Here is a 19,756-nt window from a genome sequence, read left to right on the forward strand (position 1 = left end):
AACATGAGTACAAGTACAAGTACGAATACAAGTACTACCACCTTACTAGTTGGTATGAACTCTTCGTGCGAGCCCACGGCCACCAGTTGCCGTGCGCAAGCTTTTAGGGTTCGTCGTGGCACATGAATTGATTGGCTTCCGGCGGACAGTGGGCCTCGGTAGCCTTCTCGTGCAGTTGACAGAACAGGCAGATGGTGTTTTCACACTAATAATTACCTGGGCCAAGTGAGGAATGGTGTTGACGAAGGATGATGTGGCACCAGTTGTGTGCACATATGGAGCAGCGGTCAGTATTATAGCGTGCGGGGTGATGCTGCAGTTGAGGTTGTGTAAGTCGTGGTGGTGTGATGATCCAGTCAATCCGGTCACTCCAGCCTGCAGGTCTTCCCAGCATGAAACTTGTTGGGCTTCCCTCACGATAAGGGTTTCTCGGCCTCTTGTTCGGGGGTTGGGCATGCCCCATGGGTTGACCTCGAACGGATTGCGCGTCTAGGGGCAAGATGGGCTCGTGAGAAACCGAATCCTCGGAAAGCTGGTTAGGCCAGGCTTTTAGCCTGTCGACCGGGGCTCAAGGCTGTCCAGCCATTCGGGGGACAGACAGCCTGCCGCTGTTGACGGGAACTGCATTCATCCGCATGGAAGAGCGTGGCTGGCGGGGCCTTTGCCAACTGTTCCAACTGTCCAAATGTCCTGGATGGAGCCGGTGTGGAAGTCATGCAGCCTCAGCCTCGGGTGAGATTGTTGTACGTACGAAGTACGGCCCGGAATGCACGACGTGCCAGGAATTCCCCCTCCGGTGACTGGTGCAGCCAAGTAGGCCAGTTGCCAGGCTCTGTTGTCTGTCCGGTTTGCCCGAGCTGCCTAATGACAAGTCAAGATCCAAGCGACAAACGAGGACGGGCCGGCGGGAGGATGGGATGCCAGTGGTGGGCTCGGTCACCTCACCACCTCTGCCGGGTTTGTTGACTTGTGCTGCGCTGGTGCACCGTGATTCAAGGTTGTGGGCGGTTGTGAGTGGTTGGTAACGAGGCCCCGCCCGCTGGGAGAGGACGGGGCTTGGAGGGGCTCGAACGGGGCTACCGCCAGCGAGGCACCTGCTAACTTCCCCTCTGCCTGCAGCCAATCAGCGGCCCGGGCCTACCACAGCTGCCTGCCTTAGAGCCCGATAGTGGGAGACAGCCTCGCTGGTGGTCTGGTGGCGCCTGCCCGCCCAACCTGGCGGGTACCTGGATACCGCCCAGCACCCCCAACGGCATCTCCAGCCTTACCTCGTCTAGCCCAACCTGACCGTCTCTTGCCAACTCTCCTTGGTTTTATCCCTCTCTCTGCAACTTCTCTTCGCCCAGTCTCTGCCTCCCAATCAGCCAGCCTCTCAGTCCCCTGCTTTTGCATCTCGAGCCAGCTTCGTTCGTACTCTGTTTTCTCTTGCCCTCGTCCTTTACTTTTGCTTCGAGTACCGCAACCCACCTGTCGATGGAACCGGCCACTAAGAGACGAAAACTGGCCCCCAAGGTCAACTCTTCCACCGAGGCCAAACCTCAACCCGCCCAGCACCCCCACGACACGGTGAGCCTTCCTGTCCTAGCCCCTGCGCATTTTGGAACCCTTAGATGGCTCAAGCACGCACGTATTCTGTCGATTGACACATCTGCTGACACCAATGGCTCAAATATAGCCACATTATCCGGTGCCTGAGCCTCCCCCCGAACGCCATGATTTCGAGTCCTTCGCCCGCCATCTCCAGGATGCGGCTATGCTTATCCAGCGCCAGACCGAACGGCCTCAATATACCGATGTGTCCGTTCTCATGCTGAGGTGGGAAGGCGACGAATCTCCGGAAGAAGACCTCAACGCCCTCGAGAAGATCTTTCAAACGACATATCATTTTCGCACACAACGGTGGCAGATCCCTTCTTGCCCCAACCCTAGCATCAAGCTTGGCGTCCAAATAGCCTCGTTTCTCGAAAACCCCAGACCTGACCACCTCCTGATTATATACTATACTGGCCACGGATATGTTGGCTCTGATGGACAGCTGTATTGGGCTAGGTGAGTTGTTGTGTTGATGAGGAGGACCAAGGGTGTCCAGCTCCCGTCCTCTGCCTTTGCTTCTTCTGCTGTTCAGTTGTCTGACTGCCCATCTTCGTAGAAATGGTCACGAGGATTCGGTCAAAGTCAAATGGGATGGCGTCCGATGTCTGTTCGAGGATGCCCAGTCGGATATGCTCCTCCTTCTTGATTCCTGCGCTGCTCCTGATCCGGCCCCGTCTGGCAGCCACGGGACTAAGCAAGCCATTGCAGCCTTTACACCGGGGCATGAAGTGCGCGGAGGTGTTGCCCGTTCATTCACCGCGAATCTTGTCGAGGCGCTTCACAAACTCAGCAATGTTCGGTCGCTCAGTGCGCATAGGCTTTATGATGAAGTCCTCTCTTTATACCAACAACAGCTCAGGCAAATCCAGCCTCAACCAATTACCAATGGGGTACATGTCGGCCCTCAAGCCCCAGTTTTCTTCACAGTTACCCCTGGCAAAGGTCATGAGTTGTCCCTGGTACCGATATCCAGGAGGAGGCCTTCCGTAACCGCTGCTCCAAATAACGGCGGCTCCCCGGACCGCCAAAGTGAAACTGGGCGCGAGGAGCAGCCCATAGATCCTGAAGCTGTGGCCGATATCAAGCTTGATGAGGCTCGTATCCTGGTATGCACAACCTTTGTTGGCGATGCGAGCCCCGACATGTCCTTCTTCCATCAGTGGCTGCAGAACACCCCATCAATGGGAGCTAAAATTGCCGTCGAGGGGATGTTTCTCGGTCCACCGACAATGCTGTTGATATCGATGCCCCACTCTATCTGGAACGTGGTCCAGCACGATAAAGTGTGCTGTTTTCTCGGATACATCACCTCTCACAATATGCTCCATCTTTACCAACGACTAGTCGGGCCTGCCGGCCCAAAGCCATCAGCAAGGGAGGTTGAGGATGGAAAGATTCTTCTCGAAGCGAGGGAGATGGCTGCAGTCCCCCCTGCACACTTAGGCCGCGAGCGAGATCCACGAGAAACCTCTCACCTGACCCCAACGTCACGAGAGGGGCCACCGGCAAGTAGCCGACACAGCCATCAACCACCCAAAAGTTCAACGCGAAGCTCCTACGTCCCAATCAATCCCAGCGCAGCGCCAGTCAAACCTAAGGATGAACACGAGGGGACAGCAGAGATGCGTGAGGCGGCAGAGCAACTCAAGGCGCTGAGTCACATGCGCCATCGAAGCGACGAAGGACCACATGCTGTGGGGCGGCCACGAACGAGCCTCCCAAACGGCATTCTTCACAGCGACAGTGTTCCCGCCGGTGCTCACGAACAGGGGTTAGAGGACGCCTTGTCTCCCGGAAAGCCAAGGTCACCTACGAACCGTGTCAAGGTCCCTCGACATGCACTTCCCAAGCACGAGACCCGTTGCAACCACTGCAGCCACGCTCCTTTCCGCGACTCATCTTCACTACGTAAGCACATTGCGGCCGCCCACACTCGGCCATTCCCGTGCGCTTTCTCCTTTGCAGGCTGCAATAGTACTTTTGGATCCAAGAATGAATGGAAGAGGCACATCACGTCGCAACATTTATGCTTGCAGTATTACCGGTGCTCGGAATGCCCCCAGAGCCCAGTTGAGGGGAAGGCGAACGAGTTCAATCGAAAAGACCTGTTCACGCAGCACCTGCGTCGAATGCACGCTCCGTTCCAGATCAAGAGACCTGTCTCCAAAGGAGACAGCGAGATACAGGCAGAGTGGGAGCAGCAAGTCAAATCCCTGCAAGAGTCTTGCCTCGTCAACCGGCGACACCCTCCACAGAAGTCTGCTTGCCCCAACCCAGGTTGTCAAAATGTTTTTGAGGGACCAGCAGCTTGGGACGAATGGACTGAGCATGTTGGGCGGCATATGGAAAAGGGCGAGGCTGAAAACTTGGGAGTGGACCAGTGCCTCATCGACTGGGCCCTGAAGGAGAGCATCATCGACCGCAAGCCCGGTGGGGGGTATCACCTGTGCTATAATAATACAGGTAACGGAAGCAGTGGGGTCGATGGGGGATCTATTGTGGTTAAGGAACCCATCCCCCGGTCCCAGGTGGTGTCATCTCAACCTGACCCGTCCCCTACGAAGGCTGCACCCCTAGATGTTGCAATGGATGTTGACAAGCGGCCTACGGAGTAGCATCTACGCCAGCTGCAAGCCATCATAACGGAGGGGTACCCGAGGGATACCAAGCATCCGCCAACTACTCCGCCAGCATACTTCGCCCGTGGTCCGCCGCGACGGGTATGCGAGGCATGCGACCTTGTGACTCAAGCTTAAGCCTAGCCACTGCAGCCCACATGGCATATTCTCCCAACAACCTCCAGGTCTAGTCTACATGGGAATATTTGCATCGCCATCATTATCTCTCTCTCTCTCCCTCTCCCCTGTTCCTATACTTTTACGGCGGTTTCACCTCATGCCCATTCAACGATTATACGACGTATATGAGAACGACAGACATTATGTTTATTTTCCCATCCATGCCTCGCGGCTGTTTGCAACCGGCCCGGCGGGCAAAACCGGAGCCAATTTTTGCAGTACGGTTTTTGTTCTGCATTCTATTGTGTGTTTCACTGCGCGGTGTGGTTGTTTACTGTTTTCAGACAAGGTGTTCTGAGCGTCCAGCGTGCAGACTTTTCCAGGGAAGAGTCGGTGAGTTCAAATGTCGAGCCTGCCACGCGTCCCATGAGGCTGGGGGAGGAGGAGTCCTTTACTGGAGTATATTGTGTGGCATCTATTATTATACATGGATGGGCGAACCTGACTGGGATCCAAATTGACTGGGATCTAAACTGACTGACTGAAAATACGACAAGCCAACGCTCGTTATAGCCGCGCCGTACCTACAAATCAAAAGACTCGAATATCCATCTGAATGTGGTTTGTCACTTGAATGGTGCTAATTATTGATACACGTGCGCATGTGCTGCGCCCTTCGGTTGTTACTCGCCCTCAACCTAGTAGCTACTGTCCTATCCCTCGATATGGATCCTGCTGGGCTTGTTGAGCGATATATCAACCTTCTTGGCGATGCTGAACTTGCCCTCATCATTCCTTGTGCGCTTGCACCCATGACTATGGAGGACCGTGATCTTGGAGATGCCAACCGTCTGGCTGTAGCCGAATTCTCCATCGAGGAAGAGCTTGCCCTTCTTATACGAGAGGGAAATCTTGGTGACGCCGCCGTTGAGTTCCGGGTCGACAGATTCGCCATCGTCAAAGTAGAGCTCACCCTTGGCCTCGCCCTTGCTGTCCAGTGGGACCAGGATCTCAAAGTTCTTCTGGCGGAGCTCGGTGGTCGTGTTGGCCGAGGACTCGCGCAGGGGCAGAATGACGCCGGAGCGGATGAGGAGCGGGATGTGGGTGACATCAACATCGTCGAAGGTGTGGATCTTACCCTTGCCGCAGATGGGCTCGTGGGTGTACCAGTCGTAGAAGATGTCCTTGGGGAGGTAGACGTCGACGCTTGTGGCGCCCTCGTCGGTGACTGGGGCGACGAGCAGACCAGGTCCGTAGAAGAATTGCAGTTCAAGATCCCATGTGGCCTTGTCCTCGGGGTACAGGTAGAATAGGGGGTAATTGCAGGGCTCGCCGTTTTCAGAAGCCTTGGCGAAGGCCGTATACATGTAGTCTAGGAGGCGGTAGCGGATGTCGATGGCCTTGCGGGCGCTCTTGGAGACAGTCTCCCAACGGTAGAACTCTTGTGGGGCGCCGGATAGCTCGTTGTGGTTGCGATAGAAGGGATTGAACGCGCCCAGGGCTGCCCAGCGAGCGCAGAGCTCCTCGGTGGTGTCGCCGACAAAGCCACAGACGTCGGAGCCCGTCATGGGGAACTGGAAGAGCGCGGTGTAGGCCAGGGCTGTCCGTATGGATTTGCGGTAGTTGTCCCAGTCGGACACGTTGTCGCCGAGCCAGTGTCCTACCTTGCGTCCGGTGCCAGCAAAGGTGCTTCGCGTGATGATCAGGGGGCGCTTGTCGGGTCGACGGTTGAGCATGGCATCGTACGAGGCAGTGCTCATCATGGCTCCATACAAATTATGGGCGTCGTAATGAGAAACGCCATTCTGATGGATAATATTGGTAAGGACGGTCTTGTTGGAGATGCCACCCTTGTCGGCGTTCCAGTCAGCCCTGTAGGCGGCGCGGTTGTGGATCGAATACTCGGGGTAGAGCAGATCGCGGCCGGGGGGCCCCTTCTGGTCGCCACCCTTGGGCTTATGATGGGATAGACTGTAGGGGGTGACTTCATGACGAACCGGCCCAGGGAGCGAAGAGAGGTCACGCTTGTCACAAGGCTTGTCGCACCCGCCGTCCTCTGGCAGTTGAAACTCGCAAGGCCAGCCGGGCAGTGAGCGAGGGTTCTCCCTAACTGGTGGGGGCGCGGGAGGCATGCCCACGGCCTGTTTATATGGGTCGTCCTAGAACGAGATATATTAGTGGCAGAGACCCTGGAACGGGTTAGTGTTTAGGTAAGGCACTCACACAGGGGAATGTGCAACCAAAGGAGGATGGCTCATTCATGTCGATCCAGAGCCCATCAATGTCGACACCTGTCTCGGCATTGAAGAACATTTCGAACTCGTTGTTCCAGTAGTCGGCAATGTTATCGGCGAACCAGTCGGGGAAGACGGACACGCCGGGCCACACGACGCCAAGGAACACGGAACCATTCTGGCGGACGAGCCAAATATCATCCTCGATTCCACGCTCCAAGGGCGGATAGTTGTCCTGGTAGCCGGCGGCGGGGTCTACCATGACAATATAGTGCTGGTTGTTCTCATGGAGGTGAGAGACGAGGGAGCGGACCTTCTCAATGGGGTAGCGCTCCGGGTCCGTGGTGAAGATGAGGCGGCGGTCCATGTAGTCAATGTCGGTCCACATGGTCTCGAGAGGGATACCGGCCTGGCTGTAGTTGTAGACAACCTCGGCAACATCGAATGCGTCCTGGTAGCCGTATCGGCATTGGTGGAAGCCAAGACTCCAGTAGGGCTGGAAGGCGGGCAGGCCCGCAACTTCGGCGTACTGCTTAGTGACCTCGATGGGGCTTGGCCCAGAAAAGAAGTAAAAGTCGAAGACACCGCCGAGAGTGTTGTACTCGAGGTACTGGCCATTCTTATCGCTGCGGATCATGACATCCATGCCATTGGCGTTGAGCAGGAAGACGCCGTGAGATCCCGAATCACGCTGCTCGAGGTAAAAGGGTTGGGCGCCGTAGAGGTTAGAATTCTCGGGGATGGCATAGCTGTCCTGAGTCCACAGAGTGCGGATGTAGTCCTTGTACTTGAGGCGGAAGGGGTCCGAGTGCTCACCCAGACCATACAGGTAGGGGTCCTCGGGGAGGCTGGTGCGCAGACGTAGGTACTGGGACTCGAAGATGAGAGAGGCAGCTGAGGTGTCGAAGAGTACCTCTTTGTTGGAGCGGCGGGTGATCTTGAAGGAGAAGGGTTCCTCAGTGTAGTCGAACTTGAGGGCATGTTTCTTGTGGTGTCTCTGCTTGGACTCTGGGCGAGGGAAGACAGACTCGGGGACCTGGAACATAGAGTTGGCTTTGTCCTGTATCTTGACGTGGATACGCTCCTCTGATATGAATTAGTCTCGGGGTACTCTCAACTCAATTGGGCGCGTAGGCACATATAAACTCACCGGTCTCATAGGTGACCTCGAGGGTCAGCTCTTTCACGTCTTTTCCATAGGCATTGCAGGGCTTGCCATCGAGTCGGAGCAAAGCCTGTACCCCATTCTGAGTCTCTCTAACATGATGGACTCTATATCCAGGGCAGTGGCGCAGCAGATGGTAGTCTGGGTATTTGAGCTCGGGATCGACTTTGTGCGTGACAGCAGTGGCCGAGGCCAATGCCGAGAAAAAGGCGAGACCTTTCCAATATCTCATGATGATTTTGGGGTCAGGTAAATGCTGTTGGGGAGAGAAAGGTAGGAAGACGCCGGATGGCCAACCGTATTTGTACTTGGACGTATGGCAGGGGGTGGTTGGGATGTTGGCCATGTTGTGTTGCAACGAGCGGCCCATGTGCAGATCGCGCAGCTGAATCCTGCCTGGCAGCTGCTTAAGCTCGGGTCCATCCTGTCTTTCCCACAAGGATGGTTCCTGCTCTGCGGATGATGTTGAACCGTCCTCTGAGTAATAGTTCCTCCTTACCTACATAGTAGAGACAGACCCTGGACCCCCGAGTTCGTGGCGCCAAGCATGCCTGCGCCCCCTGTTCCTGTGTGCGACTCCATGATGCCGGCTCGCCAAAACGTTAAGACATGTCGATCACGAGCCCGACAATGCGGCACTCGATAGCGCTGGATAAAACTCTCAGATACGGTGCTCACCTGCTCATGTGCGCATGAATCAATGAATATTCAACTTTCAACGCCCGTGAGGAATCCCATTGACAGCATCGACGAATCGCGCAGAATTAACCGAGAAATAACGGCGGAGCTGCGCGTCTCCAGTACGGAGTATCCGTACCTAACACCAATTACCCATGCCCATGCACGCCAACAGCCGGCATTATTGACTAGGGAATCTGGGGTGCGCGGGGGAGAACGACTCAATCGAGGAGGCTACTGCATCTGTCTCACAGAGTCCTGTCAGTCCAGACTCCAAGTCAGTTCAGTCACCACTCAGAATGCACACGAATGCGGTGCGGAATCGCATGATTCGCATCCGCAACCCATGCATAGAGAGGGGCAGCGTAGTAACGACGTGTCTCATCGGGCCGACGGTGACGGGACCCTGGTGAGCGGACTGCCAGCCTGTCTTGGCCCGAGCTGATCACAGACCGACTGGGCTGGTGACATGGACTGTAATTTGAGTGTTGGGAGACTTGGAAGTTGTTGGACCCTGACAAAATTCGGGAAGCAACGCGATGCGGGGAAGGCAGGGTTGCCCGTCACACATTATTAATACTGCTACCCACATGTTGTTCCCTACTGCCCAGTGGCCTGTCCCAGTGTCCTGTCCCACTAGAACCCCGCCATCTCAGATCTACGATGGGGCAACCGCCAGAGTGCGGAGGGACAATCGAAGAGCGAAGAGCGAAGCTCGCGCTCGACTGTAGTCAACAAGTCTGTATCCTAGCTTCGGATGGACCCTGCGAAACACCTTTCTCGCATCAATGTATGTACAACACACTGCATCATGCATAATACGCCCCCTTATTCAGTGGGACCTCCCTGCCGGTGCGTCTTCCGTCGACGAACTCGGTGACCAAGTGTTTCTTCGTTTCCTCAGCTTCCTTGGCGTTTATGATGAGGCCGAGGGAAAGAAACAACCCAATCTGATCCGTGGCCCATGACCTACATCTTCTTCCACTAGTCTCGGATTCGAACTTGTCCCGCCCAGCATCCGTGATTGCATCAAGGAAGCGCCCCACGGTAAGGCCAGGGGCAGCCGAGAGGGCATCGACATATTGGGCCTCCGGTGGCGTGTCGCACGGAAGGGCTGAGACGACGAAGTTGGCCTTGGAGCCCCTGGGAATGCTTGGCCCTTGAATACCGCTAGGCGCAGGGTCTATGCGCACGGAATGGCCCGGTTTGGTCGATAGATAGAAGCACTAGTGGTTTCCTCCTTGCCCGTCATCAATGAGGTGGTGAGCTATAGCCGAGATGTGCTGCACTGGCATACCACGGATATCTGCTTCTTCCCTTGCTGGGACAAACACTATGGGCCTGAAACCAGGATGTGGAATTGGCATTTTGAGTAGTGGTTATGTACAGAGAGGAAAAGCCACAACAAGCGTTGGGTGAGTTGTAGGAAGCAGTAATTAATGTGACCAACGTGACAGACACCAAGTGACCACCCAACCCTGTGCTCTGGTGCCACTCCTGATTGGTCCCGTGCGCTTACAACAAACATACCATAGTAAACCTTCTATCATCATCACGCTGTCGAGGAGTCGTTGCCCTGTTTCAGCCATTCAGCCACAGCTGCGGAAAATACTAATATACGCGTGACCTATGTTGTCTTGTCTAAAGTATCACCATGCGAAGCAATATACACATCAGAGTAATTATCTGCACCTTCTGTCCTCGGAGTTCATCGGAAATTACCTCGGTGAGATTGTCCACAGTTCCTGCACACAACTTGTCCTGTATTCTCTGGGTAGCAGCAAAATTATACAAGCCTTGGAGGATCCTCCATCAAAATAGTGCTTATATGGCACACATAATGAAGTTGAGACGCAACTCGTAGCCATCGGCCTAGGTCTTGGCGCTATAGAACACGTCTAAGCACGCACGTACATGTTTCATCCTGTGGGAACATAGCAGACAGCCTCTCCTTGCGGATTTACTCTTCCGTAATTTGCTCTCCCAGCGCCACAGCTGATACCATGTCCAACCAAGAATCCGTGCGTATAGCCACGTTGTCATCTGTCGGCGTCCAAGTCAGGAGTAATCGAGACTATCTCGATAGATCTGCGTAGAGAAATAGCACTCTACCGATCGACATACCACTCTGCCGAAAGCACCCCTAGGTAGGTAGACATGAGTAGTCTATTACCAAGAAGCTGTGTCCTGATATTGTCATTAGGCTTCCCCGGCGACCGGCCCTATAAGCCCCGGTTATCCCTGCCGTCCCCACGACTTGTTCTCGTATACTTCTACCTTTCATACAAAAGCTTTCACCCCAAATCTACTAGCCTCTCCGTTACCTTCCTTCGTCTCCAAAAAAAAAAAAAAACTTCAAAATGCTACGAATTATAGTCTAGGGCCGACTTATATTACTAGTATGGTTGTTGTAAATAAGGCAAGTTCATGGCCCTGCTTTTAGTTTTCTAGTTGTTTAGTTCACATTGGCAGTACCATTCAATATACTATTTGGACATGGCAAAGAGATAGAATATATCACCGATAAGGATGTTGTGGAATCAAAGTCTATTGTACAATTCCCGGATTCCCTTCTATCCTCCTCAAAACGATTCCATCCTCTGTCCCCTACAACCAACCCCAGCGTGAAACCCACGTCCCATGAATCAATGATGCCTAACCTGACGGGCCACTCTCACAGCTCAGGGACCCATTCCCTGACGCAAATTATGAGAGAGAAAAGAACAGGGCAGAGGCAAGGATAGCAAAGCTGGACGCCGCTCCGACTGCAGAAGCTCCGGAGACGGGCCTCTCGCCATCAGACGGAGCTGGATCCGCACCCCCAGAGTCTCCGCCATTATTGAACTGCTCCACGACAAACGAGATAATCTCCTCGCCATGGTTCTGGACATACTGCGTGTGGATGCCCGTCTGGAAAAAGTCGCCCACGTCGCAGAACGGGTCCCCGGCGTCGCAGTAGGACCGGATTCGCTTGCCAAGTGCGTTGCATGCGCTGAAATCGTGGCGGTAGAATACGCCGCTGCCAGTTTGGTTGAAGGTGCCGTGGTTGTAGTCGGTGCCATTCGAGTACGAGGGGTCACCCATAAGAACGACGGCCACAACTATAAAGGAGTCAACAAGACAGAGGGCGAGATGGATTGAATGGAGTGGTGATTACTGACTGTTCTTGGAGACTTCTGTGGGCACGGGCGTCAAAAGCTCCGTTATGGTCGCTTCGTCCCCGGCATAATACGCCCAGATTGCCCCCATCCCACAGAGATTATTGCTGATAATTTGAGCGCCCTATAACACAGTCAGCATCGGGCTCTGAATAGGTAGTAAAAAGAAGATGAAAAACATGACAAAGAAGAAGAGAGGAGAGAAAGAAGCCTTACCTGTGAGTATCCCAACCATGCCATCTTGGAGTCTGGGCAAGCCTTGGCATATTGGGTCATGGCCTCCCTGACAAGAAGGGTACCATTGGCAACGGATTGGAAGTAGACTGGGTCGTTATCGGTCGCAGGATACAGGATGGAAGAATAGCCTGAGTCGTCAATCTGGTCGAAGATAGGCTTGAGCATTGTTCCCGTCATGCCGAGGCCCATGGTCTCGCCAAGGCCAATTAGGTCACCGAGGTTGGGGAACGCACTCTGGGCATCATTCAGTGTCTCGTTGGTTCCGCGGGCAACAAACACCTTGAGGCCTTTGACGCACTCGGTGCTGTTCTGGGCGGACGCTAGGGCAGCGGCGAGGAGCCCGGCCGTGGCAATGCTATGAAGGCTCAACATGACGGTTGGAGGGGTGGCGTCTCGGATGAACAGAAACAAATAACAATATATAAATAAATGTAGAAGAATGAACTACATAAATCTAACCAAGAGAGAAGGAGGGGGCAGGGAAGAGCAAGGCCGGAAAAGGGATTTCAGGGAATTTGCACCATTTATATACTTCCTGTTCATATTTGAAGACTGAAGGTTCAATCAGCTTCAGCTTCATGGATCCACCCAAGTACAGGCCGCAAACTTGGATCATGAATGTTGCGGCCAGATGGGGTGTAGTAGAAATAGATTAGAGTCTGACGTGAGATGGAAGGATATGCAAATAAGAGAGTGGAAAATATAAATCTACAATACCTATATCAGTGGCTACTTAGGCATGGTCAGTTAGTCACTAACCGAGTCTACAAGAGCATTGTGGCAATACCTGCGAGGAGACTCGCTTACAATGTAGCTGCAGGTCAGCTCAGAAACGTGGAGATTGGATTAATGATTGGGCTAAACGTTAAATATTAGTCTCAGTGATGCATAAATGCCTGGACTAGGCAAGGTATGCCTGGTTCGCCGGCAGTAGGATCTCGCCATGTCCCGAGTATGTGGTCTTGGCAGAGCGCTGCATATTGCCTAATTGGGAACTATAGAGCGCTGCCCGCACTAATCCGGCAACTGTGGGGACGCCACACTTGCTGGGGCTGGGGCGGTGTCCTTCCCATCCTCTTCACATCAATATTACATATGTGCATGTGCTTATGATCTTGGAAGTTGGAATGGCGCTGCGCGTTGCCTCGAGGAGACTGGAGAAATGGTGCGCTGCAGTCATACGATATCGATGCCACCTGTAACCCAACACGGATCTCGCCTATCGCCACATGTCACCGTGCCCTATCAATATACCGGCGGTCCATCCGCGTGAGTTCCACACCCCAATCAGTGAGCGTGTTTAATCTCACATTCAAGGGCCTCCATCCTTTGGATGAGTTTGCACAATAGTCCTCGTTCATGTTGCCAAACTACAAAGCCTGCTTAATTTTAACACGCCATCTACGACACGCCCAACCTCACCCATATCGAAGCGACCGTGATCGGCCTAGTCTGTGAGCTGAAGGGCGCAGGGTACGGAGTAGGTGGGTGACGATTGAGAACCCGGGGTGTAAAAAAAGGGCGGGCTGGCCAACGGGATACGTAACTCCAGACTCCAGTCGTATGACTGCAGCTATTAGTATAAGTAAGTACCTGCCCAACGAACATCAATTGCTTAATACCTGGAATCCTGAATTCTCCCGCATTGCTTACTCTCCTCACTCTTCTTCGCTCTGAATATAAACATCAATTGGCCTGGAAGAAACGCTGACCGAAATACACCACCATCTCAAAATGGGCAGCCCTGAGAAAGAGGGGGAGGCCTACGAGTATGGCAACGGCACCTGGGTAGCGCCACCACCAACAGACGATGGGCCGCCCCCTGCCTACGAGCCCATGCATGTGTACGCTCCACTGCCTCTGGCCTCCGACAACGCCGGACCGTCAGAGTCCAGTGCCGGCCTCCCCCTCGGCGTCGGCAGCACCGAGACGGTCAAGTTCCCCAAGAGGTGCTCCATATTTTTCAAGATGTGGACCAGCACATACTGGCTGGGCACTTCAAAGGAGGACCTGCTCTTCGCCATGGTGCCGGCCAAGTGGAAGGGTCCTAATGTCCTCAAGGACGGTCCCGACAAGGACAGCCCTGATCTGGCATCGAGCGAGAAGCGCACAAACAAGGAGTCGGCCATCAGGATCTACGCCCACCCTGGCGGCGAGATTAAGGATACCTTCCAGTTTTACCTGGAGAAATCCCTGGAGAGCGCACAGCCCTTTGAGCTCACGATTGGCCATCGCAAGGAGCAGTTTGAATGGCGCACGACCCACGGCAACGAGATCAAGGAGTTGACCGGCTCAAACCACACCGGCGGCCACAAGCTCGTCCGCATGGCAACCAAGGACGCTGCGTATGGTGGCAAGCGCAAGGAGCGGCCCCTCTGGTACGCGAGCGACGGCGCTGAGATCCTGGCCATCGGCACCTACCAGGCAAATTTGAAAAAGTACAACGAGGGCGGCGATCTCTTCTTCATCCAGTCCCTTAGCGAGACTTTTGAGATTGCCACGGCGATAACCTACTTGAGGATCTGGGAAATGACCATTGCGGCAGCTCAGGGTCTTGGTAGTGTTTAATCGCAACGTTTTTTTTTTCAAAGAGGGAAATTAGTCTAGAGCGAGTTTTCGTTTTTTCTTGTCTCCTTTTTTCTTTCCGAGCAAAAATAATAGATATAACAAATATACAGTCGGGCAGTGAAGTTTATTCCAGTCTCAAGAGCCCACACATGAGACAAGTGATATATCACGAGGCGCCATCACTTGAAATCATCGTATTCAACCTGTAAGGAGAAGAGAGCGAAGTCTTAATGACTATTTGCACCGGGACGCGGAAAGAGAAGTCTTTCATGAGTCTCCTTCTGTTGATATGAATATATTCGATAGCGACGCATTTAGACGGCCTGAGGGAGCTCATCATGTGCAGATATTGCCTTCCGACACTAGCTAGGTTGGTTGTAGTTTACGAGAGAGGAGATAGGCGTACCTCCATACTCACTAACCAGCTGTTCCCAGGTGACATCGCTGCCGTAAATCAGCCCTGCCACCATTCGCCCGTCATATATTGCCCGATGCGGCAGGCTATAGGTGCATCGGTAGGTAATCTCAGCTCTCTTCGTCCCAAAGGCCTTCGACAAGGTGTGGTTCTTCCACATTCCATGAGATTGATCGTTATCCTCTAGGTACGCTAGCTCCTTCTGCACGAGATGTTTGAATTTGAGAATCTTTTCATTCCTCTCCTTTGCGCCGGCTGGGAAGGTAACGAACTCTGGACTGATGACCAGGCGCTCTACAGGGACTGCCTGTGCCTGGCTCCAGTCAATGATTGCTTTTATGTTATACTCATCGTCAAACAGGATGTTTCCCCGGTGTAGATCAACATGACAGAGTGGAAACGGGCCATACACTCGATCTTCAATCAAGATATGTGACACAGCTTCCTTCAGAACCTAGCACGCGGTCCTCCACTGTGGATCATGGCCGTGTGAATCCAAAGCCTGCCGGTTATTCTCTTGCCGGTGCCGATACAACCACTCACGAGACGTGTAGATATCAGGTTCTTGGGACGTCGTCTTGCACACATCAGATGGAACCATCTCCAGAGGGCGCTTCCCGTCTCTTCCTTTCCAGATACGACCGGGGCGGTCAAAGGTCAAGCTGCCTAACTCGAACAACACCCGTGCCATCTGGTTTGCAACCTTCAGGATATACTCCGAGGGGACTTCACAAGCAATTGATCCATCCAAGATGCGTCCGTCGATATGCTCCATGAGGATATACGGGTACCCAATTCCATTAGAGGACGAGACGTCGTAAGCAAATACTTTAGGTACTGGAATGGTGGTTTTGGAGCTGATTATCTCCATAGTTGCAATCTCGCTTAGCAAGTCAATAGTGCTGCTATCGGTATCGGACGGCATCTCAACGGAGTTTTGAATTCTTAGGATCCAGTCGACGTTGTCTGAGAATGAGACCTTCAGTACAGCATTGTTGAATCCAAAGGTGAACCGCGAGGTGTCAATGACGCATAAGACCCCCAAATCTAGGGGGCTCTCACGCCTCCTGCGGGCTGCGAGCGCCTCTTGCTCCAGCTTCTGGAAGTTGGTCGTGGTCATCACGGCTTGGACCTGTTGGTGGAGACGATTGCCTGGCTCAGGCGTGAATCCAGACGAGGATATCCAGCCGTCACCTAGCCATTCCTTTGACGTCTTGAAGTAAAACCCGAAGATTGAATGCTTTATATGGCGCCGAGGAGGGGTTTTGTTTCGCTGACCAAAGCAGAAATAGGCGGCGTATAGTGCAGGAGAAGAAGCCCCAAAATCAACAAAATCTAGTCTTTTCTCATGCGCGACCACACAGTTGTCACTCTTCGCGCATCTGCCAATCACGTGCTCAACATATTGACATTGGTCTCCTTGTTGTAGAAGAGCGCTGCATTTAATGTTTTGTGTCTATCTTTTTTTTTTCGAGCTTTAGTAGAGCGAACCAATATTAGCCTACCTGATCTAATCTACCATACGACTATGCCTAGTGGAAAATTCGGGATCCCGTTAAGCTCCTCTCAAAGATTTAATGGCTGCAGTTTTTGGCGGCATGCCCCACTGGAACCAAAGTCATGATCTCTTGGATGGATCGGCGTTTGTTTTTAGGGATTTGGTGTGTGTGGTAGTGGATCTGCAGGCTGCAGGTACCTACGGCACCTCCTTAAAGCATATACTACTTCCGGTAAGATCTGTCCATTGGCGAGTCTGCTAGATGCGCGGGGCCATGTAGAGCTGGTGATTTAGTACTAGGTCCTGTTCTTTGGAATCTCTGCAATGATTGCAAACAGAGTGATGGTAAAGGCTGCCCCAACACCGCAAAATATGCGACACGGCTGCCAGGTGCCGTTGATGACAGGGTCGGCGCTTTATGCTCGGCGTATTGTAATCAACACAGCGCCTCGGACCTAAGCAGCACGGGAGAATATGGGCAAGGCTTACCCGACAAGACCAGGGCTTATATTCAGCTGATTATGCTAATTATGCTGAGTATGCCGAGTATCCCGGGTATCCCGAGCATGCTACGCATATAAAAGAGTCGTATACGCCAAACCGTCTACTGTATCATTTCAAGGAAGATAAAGGCAGGAGTTTTGAGTTTTAAGCTCTTTCTATCACAGTCTTTATAATGTTGCTCACAAAGACGTTGCTATCGACCTTGGTCGTCTTGGTGGCTGGCGTCCAAGGCCACGAGTTGGAGAATGGGGACGCCTTCAATTCTTCAAGGTGCAGATGTGTAAGTTCCTTAATAAATTCAGAGCGTTGGTGTCTCAGAGCTGACTTGCGGTTGTACAGGCACCCGGGGAGGAGTGTTGGCCCTCGAGTCAAAAGTGGAAGGACTTCGATGACCTTCTTGGTGGTCGGCTAATCAAGACTGAGCCCATCGCAGAAGCATGCTACGATGGCCCAGACCAAGATCTGAAGAAATGTGACTACGTGGCAAAGATGTGGTCCGATCAGGACTTTCAGACGGAGAACCCTATCGGCAGACCGCTGCCATACAATATAACTTGCGCGCCAGTCGACTATGCTGCAGGCGACCTTCCCACGACCTGTGTCCTGGGCCCTAGTCCGGCATATGCTGTCAATGTGACTTCGCGCCAACATATTGCGGAGGCGCTGAAGTTTGCGAAACACAACAATATCCGCGTCTCTGTGGCCAGCACCGGCCACGATATGCTCGGCCGCTCGGACGGTTACGGGAGTCTTGAGATATGGCTTCGATACTTCAGAAACAGCATCGACTTCCAGGACAAGTACAGTTCAGTCACGGGTTGCACCTCCGAGTCTCACTGGGATGGAAGTGCAATTCGTGTCGATGGCGCGTGGCAGTGGCGTGACGTCCACGAGGTAGCCATAAAGAACAATGTCATCGTCGTCTCAGGTGGCTCCATCTCTCCTGGAGCCACTGGAGGCTGGCCTTCTGGAGGTGGACATGGCCCGGCTTCTCGTAACTACGGACTCGGCGCCGATCAGATTCTCGAGGCCGAGGTGATGCTTGCTGATGGCCGTGTTGTGACTGCCAATCACTGCCAACACGCTGATCTGTTCCGAGCTCTGCGTGGCGGTGGGCCTGGATACGGTGTTGTTCTCGGAACGACAATCAAGGCGCATCCAAATGTCGACATCATCACTACCCACAAACTTGAGATAGCACCATATCACAAGACAGAAGAGAACAAAGACCTTCTAGACGCCATTGCTGTCTTGGTCCAGGCCTACCCTAGCCTCAACCATGCTGGATATGCTGGGTACGCCTACTGGCACCGCAACTTTCGCACCGTCTTTGTCAACAACGCCACGTCCGGATACTCGCATGCTATATGGGCCATTGGCAAGTCAAAGGAGGAGGCCGAGGCTGCGTTTGCTCCCGTCCGCAAGGCTCTCTCCAAGTTCGAAGACCGACTGTTCATCAATGAGACTTACGTTACTTACAACGACTACTGGCCCTTCTACTACAATGAGTCTGGACAGTATGATCCCGCTGGCGACACTTGGGCAATGACATCGCGAATGTTCAACCCCGAATCCGTCAAAGATTATAAAAATGTCCGAGACACGGTCGAGATCATCAGTGGGAGGCCAGAAGAGTACGCGTCTAACGCAGTCTTAATCGTGTCGGGTGGGCAGGTGTTTGAGGACGCAAAGGACACTACCTCTGGCCTCCACCCTGCGTGGCGAGAGTCACCATTCGTCATTGTGACTTGGAGAAACCCTGGCAAGAATATTACCAATTCCGAGCGTCAGGAAATCAACGACGATATTACTTTCGTAAAGGGCGGGGCGGGAAAGAAGCTTGCGCCTGGGACGGGCGGCTATATGAACGAGGGTGATCGGAACGATCCCGATTTCATTGACACATTCTACGGAGCAAACTACAAGAGCCACCTGGCTGCCAAGAACAAGTATGATCCACATGCTTTGTTCTACTGCCCTACTTGTGTCGGATCGGAGGCCTTTATTGACAGACCTGATGGCCCGTTGTGTCGCGCTTGACGGGTCTGACAGTCGGCTTGTTGGGGGGGGGGGGGGGGAAGGCGAGGGGTGCTGGACAATTGCTTAGAGATTTTGATATACTACTATGAATTGGAAATCTCTGACACTATGCTTTGAGATGAAGCTTTAGATGAAGTGTCTTAAACTTGTTAACTGACTTTGTAATAACGAAATCGGGAAAATTATCTCAGTAAACTGTTTGATTGGATGACAGTGTCTACTAGCACGCGTATATTGAGGCTCAGCGTAAATATATATAACTGTATTGCCAAATTATGTCATGTTTTTGTGCTTATATCTAAAGCTATTATCTCTTTAACTCATAGGGTAAAAAGGTTGCGCTTATGTCGCGTAACTGGAGAGAGGCTGGATGGCGCTCTGAAATTACCGTGGGCGGCTAGACAGAAGGGTACATGTAGTTTGACTATAAACTAGATGTGGATATTGTAATAATTGCGTTATAGTAAATCTCGAGACCAGTGTACTTTGGACATGTGGTTAGCGTGCTTCTGCTGGCACATGCAGTTAAAGCTATCGCAACGTATGATCGAACGTATCTACGGCTATACATTCTCAGCGTATATCGCGGAGTATTTTGAAGGTAGCGAGGAATCGGAAATTTACTCTCTAATCTCGTATTTGCTAATCAAGAAAGAAAGTACAGGTAGTCAGTATATGCCCGAAATAATGACTGATGGACTGTAAGAACCATAGGGTTCGCCAGCTTGAAGAGAAGAACAAAAGAGGTGAGCAGGTAGCTAGCATGAGTTTAATTGTTTCTCTACATATGCCGCTTAGTAAAATTATTGTGTTCTTTACATACCCACTTATGTGTAGTTAGCATTGTTTATGAAGTTCCTTTTCCGGCCGCTTTTTGGGCTCGAGTCGAAGTGGGGCCTTCCCCTGGACTGAAATCATCTACTACAGG

At 52.8% G+C, this 19,756-nt stretch overlaps 5 protein-coding genes across 5 annotated transcripts; 2 read left to right on the forward strand and 3 right to left on the reverse strand.

The window, feature by feature from the left end:
* Positions 1-5,044: 5,044 nt before the first annotated feature.
* On the reverse strand, positions 5,045-7,962 carry ACO1O0_006057 (glycosyl hydrolases family 31-domain-containing protein; the record flags this gene model as incomplete). The annotated part of the gene is made up of 3 exons (XM_083195453.1): positions 5,045-6,490; positions 6,555-7,651; positions 7,716-7,962. 3 exons carry the CDS (start codon positions 7,960-7,962, stop codon positions 5,045-5,047), a joined length of 2,790 nt encoding a protein of 929 aa, XP_083048469.1.
* Positions 7,963-11,114: 3,152 nt separating this feature from the next.
* On the reverse strand, positions 11,115-12,175 carry ACO1O0_006058 (uncharacterized protein; the record flags this gene model as incomplete). Its single annotated transcript, XM_083195454.1, has 3 exons — positions 11,115-11,509; positions 11,570-11,690; positions 11,783-12,175. The coding sequence occupies 3 exons, from the start codon at positions 12,173-12,175 to the stop codon at positions 11,115-11,117; spliced, it is 909 nt and encodes a 302-aa protein (XP_083048470.1).
* A 1,362-nt stretch (positions 12,176-13,537) lies between these two features.
* ACO1O0_006059 (uncharacterized protein) lies at positions 13,538-14,371 on the forward strand (the record flags this gene model as incomplete). Its single annotated transcript, XM_083195455.1, has 1 exon — positions 13,538-14,371. One exon carries the CDS (start codon positions 13,538-13,540, stop codon positions 14,369-14,371), a length of 834 nt encoding a protein of 277 aa, XP_083048471.1.
* Positions 14,372-14,733: 362 nt separating this feature from the next.
* Positions 14,734-15,906, reverse strand: ACO1O0_006060 (phosphotransferase family protein; the record flags this gene model as incomplete). The annotated part of the gene is made up of 2 exons (XM_083195456.1): positions 14,734-15,119; positions 15,330-15,906. The coding sequence occupies 2 exons, from the start codon at positions 15,904-15,906 to the stop codon at positions 14,734-14,736; spliced, it is 963 nt and encodes a 320-aa protein (XP_083048472.1).
* Positions 15,907-16,960: 1,054 nt separating this feature from the next.
* Positions 16,961-18,828, forward strand: HPM9 (uncharacterized protein; the record flags this gene model as incomplete). The annotated part of the gene is made up of 2 exons (XM_083195457.1): positions 16,961-17,068; positions 17,128-18,828. 2 exons carry the CDS (start codon positions 16,961-16,963, stop codon positions 18,826-18,828), a joined length of 1,809 nt encoding a protein of 602 aa, XP_083048473.1.
* Positions 18,829-19,756: the final 928 nt, after the last annotated feature.

This window comes from Amphichorda felina (genome assembly GCF_050947745.1).
Source record: "Amphichorda felina strain 45539 chromosome Unknown scaffold_6, whole genome shotgun sequence".
NCBI lineage: Eukaryota > Fungi > Ascomycota > Sordariomycetes > Hypocreales > Bionectriaceae > Amphichorda > Amphichorda felina.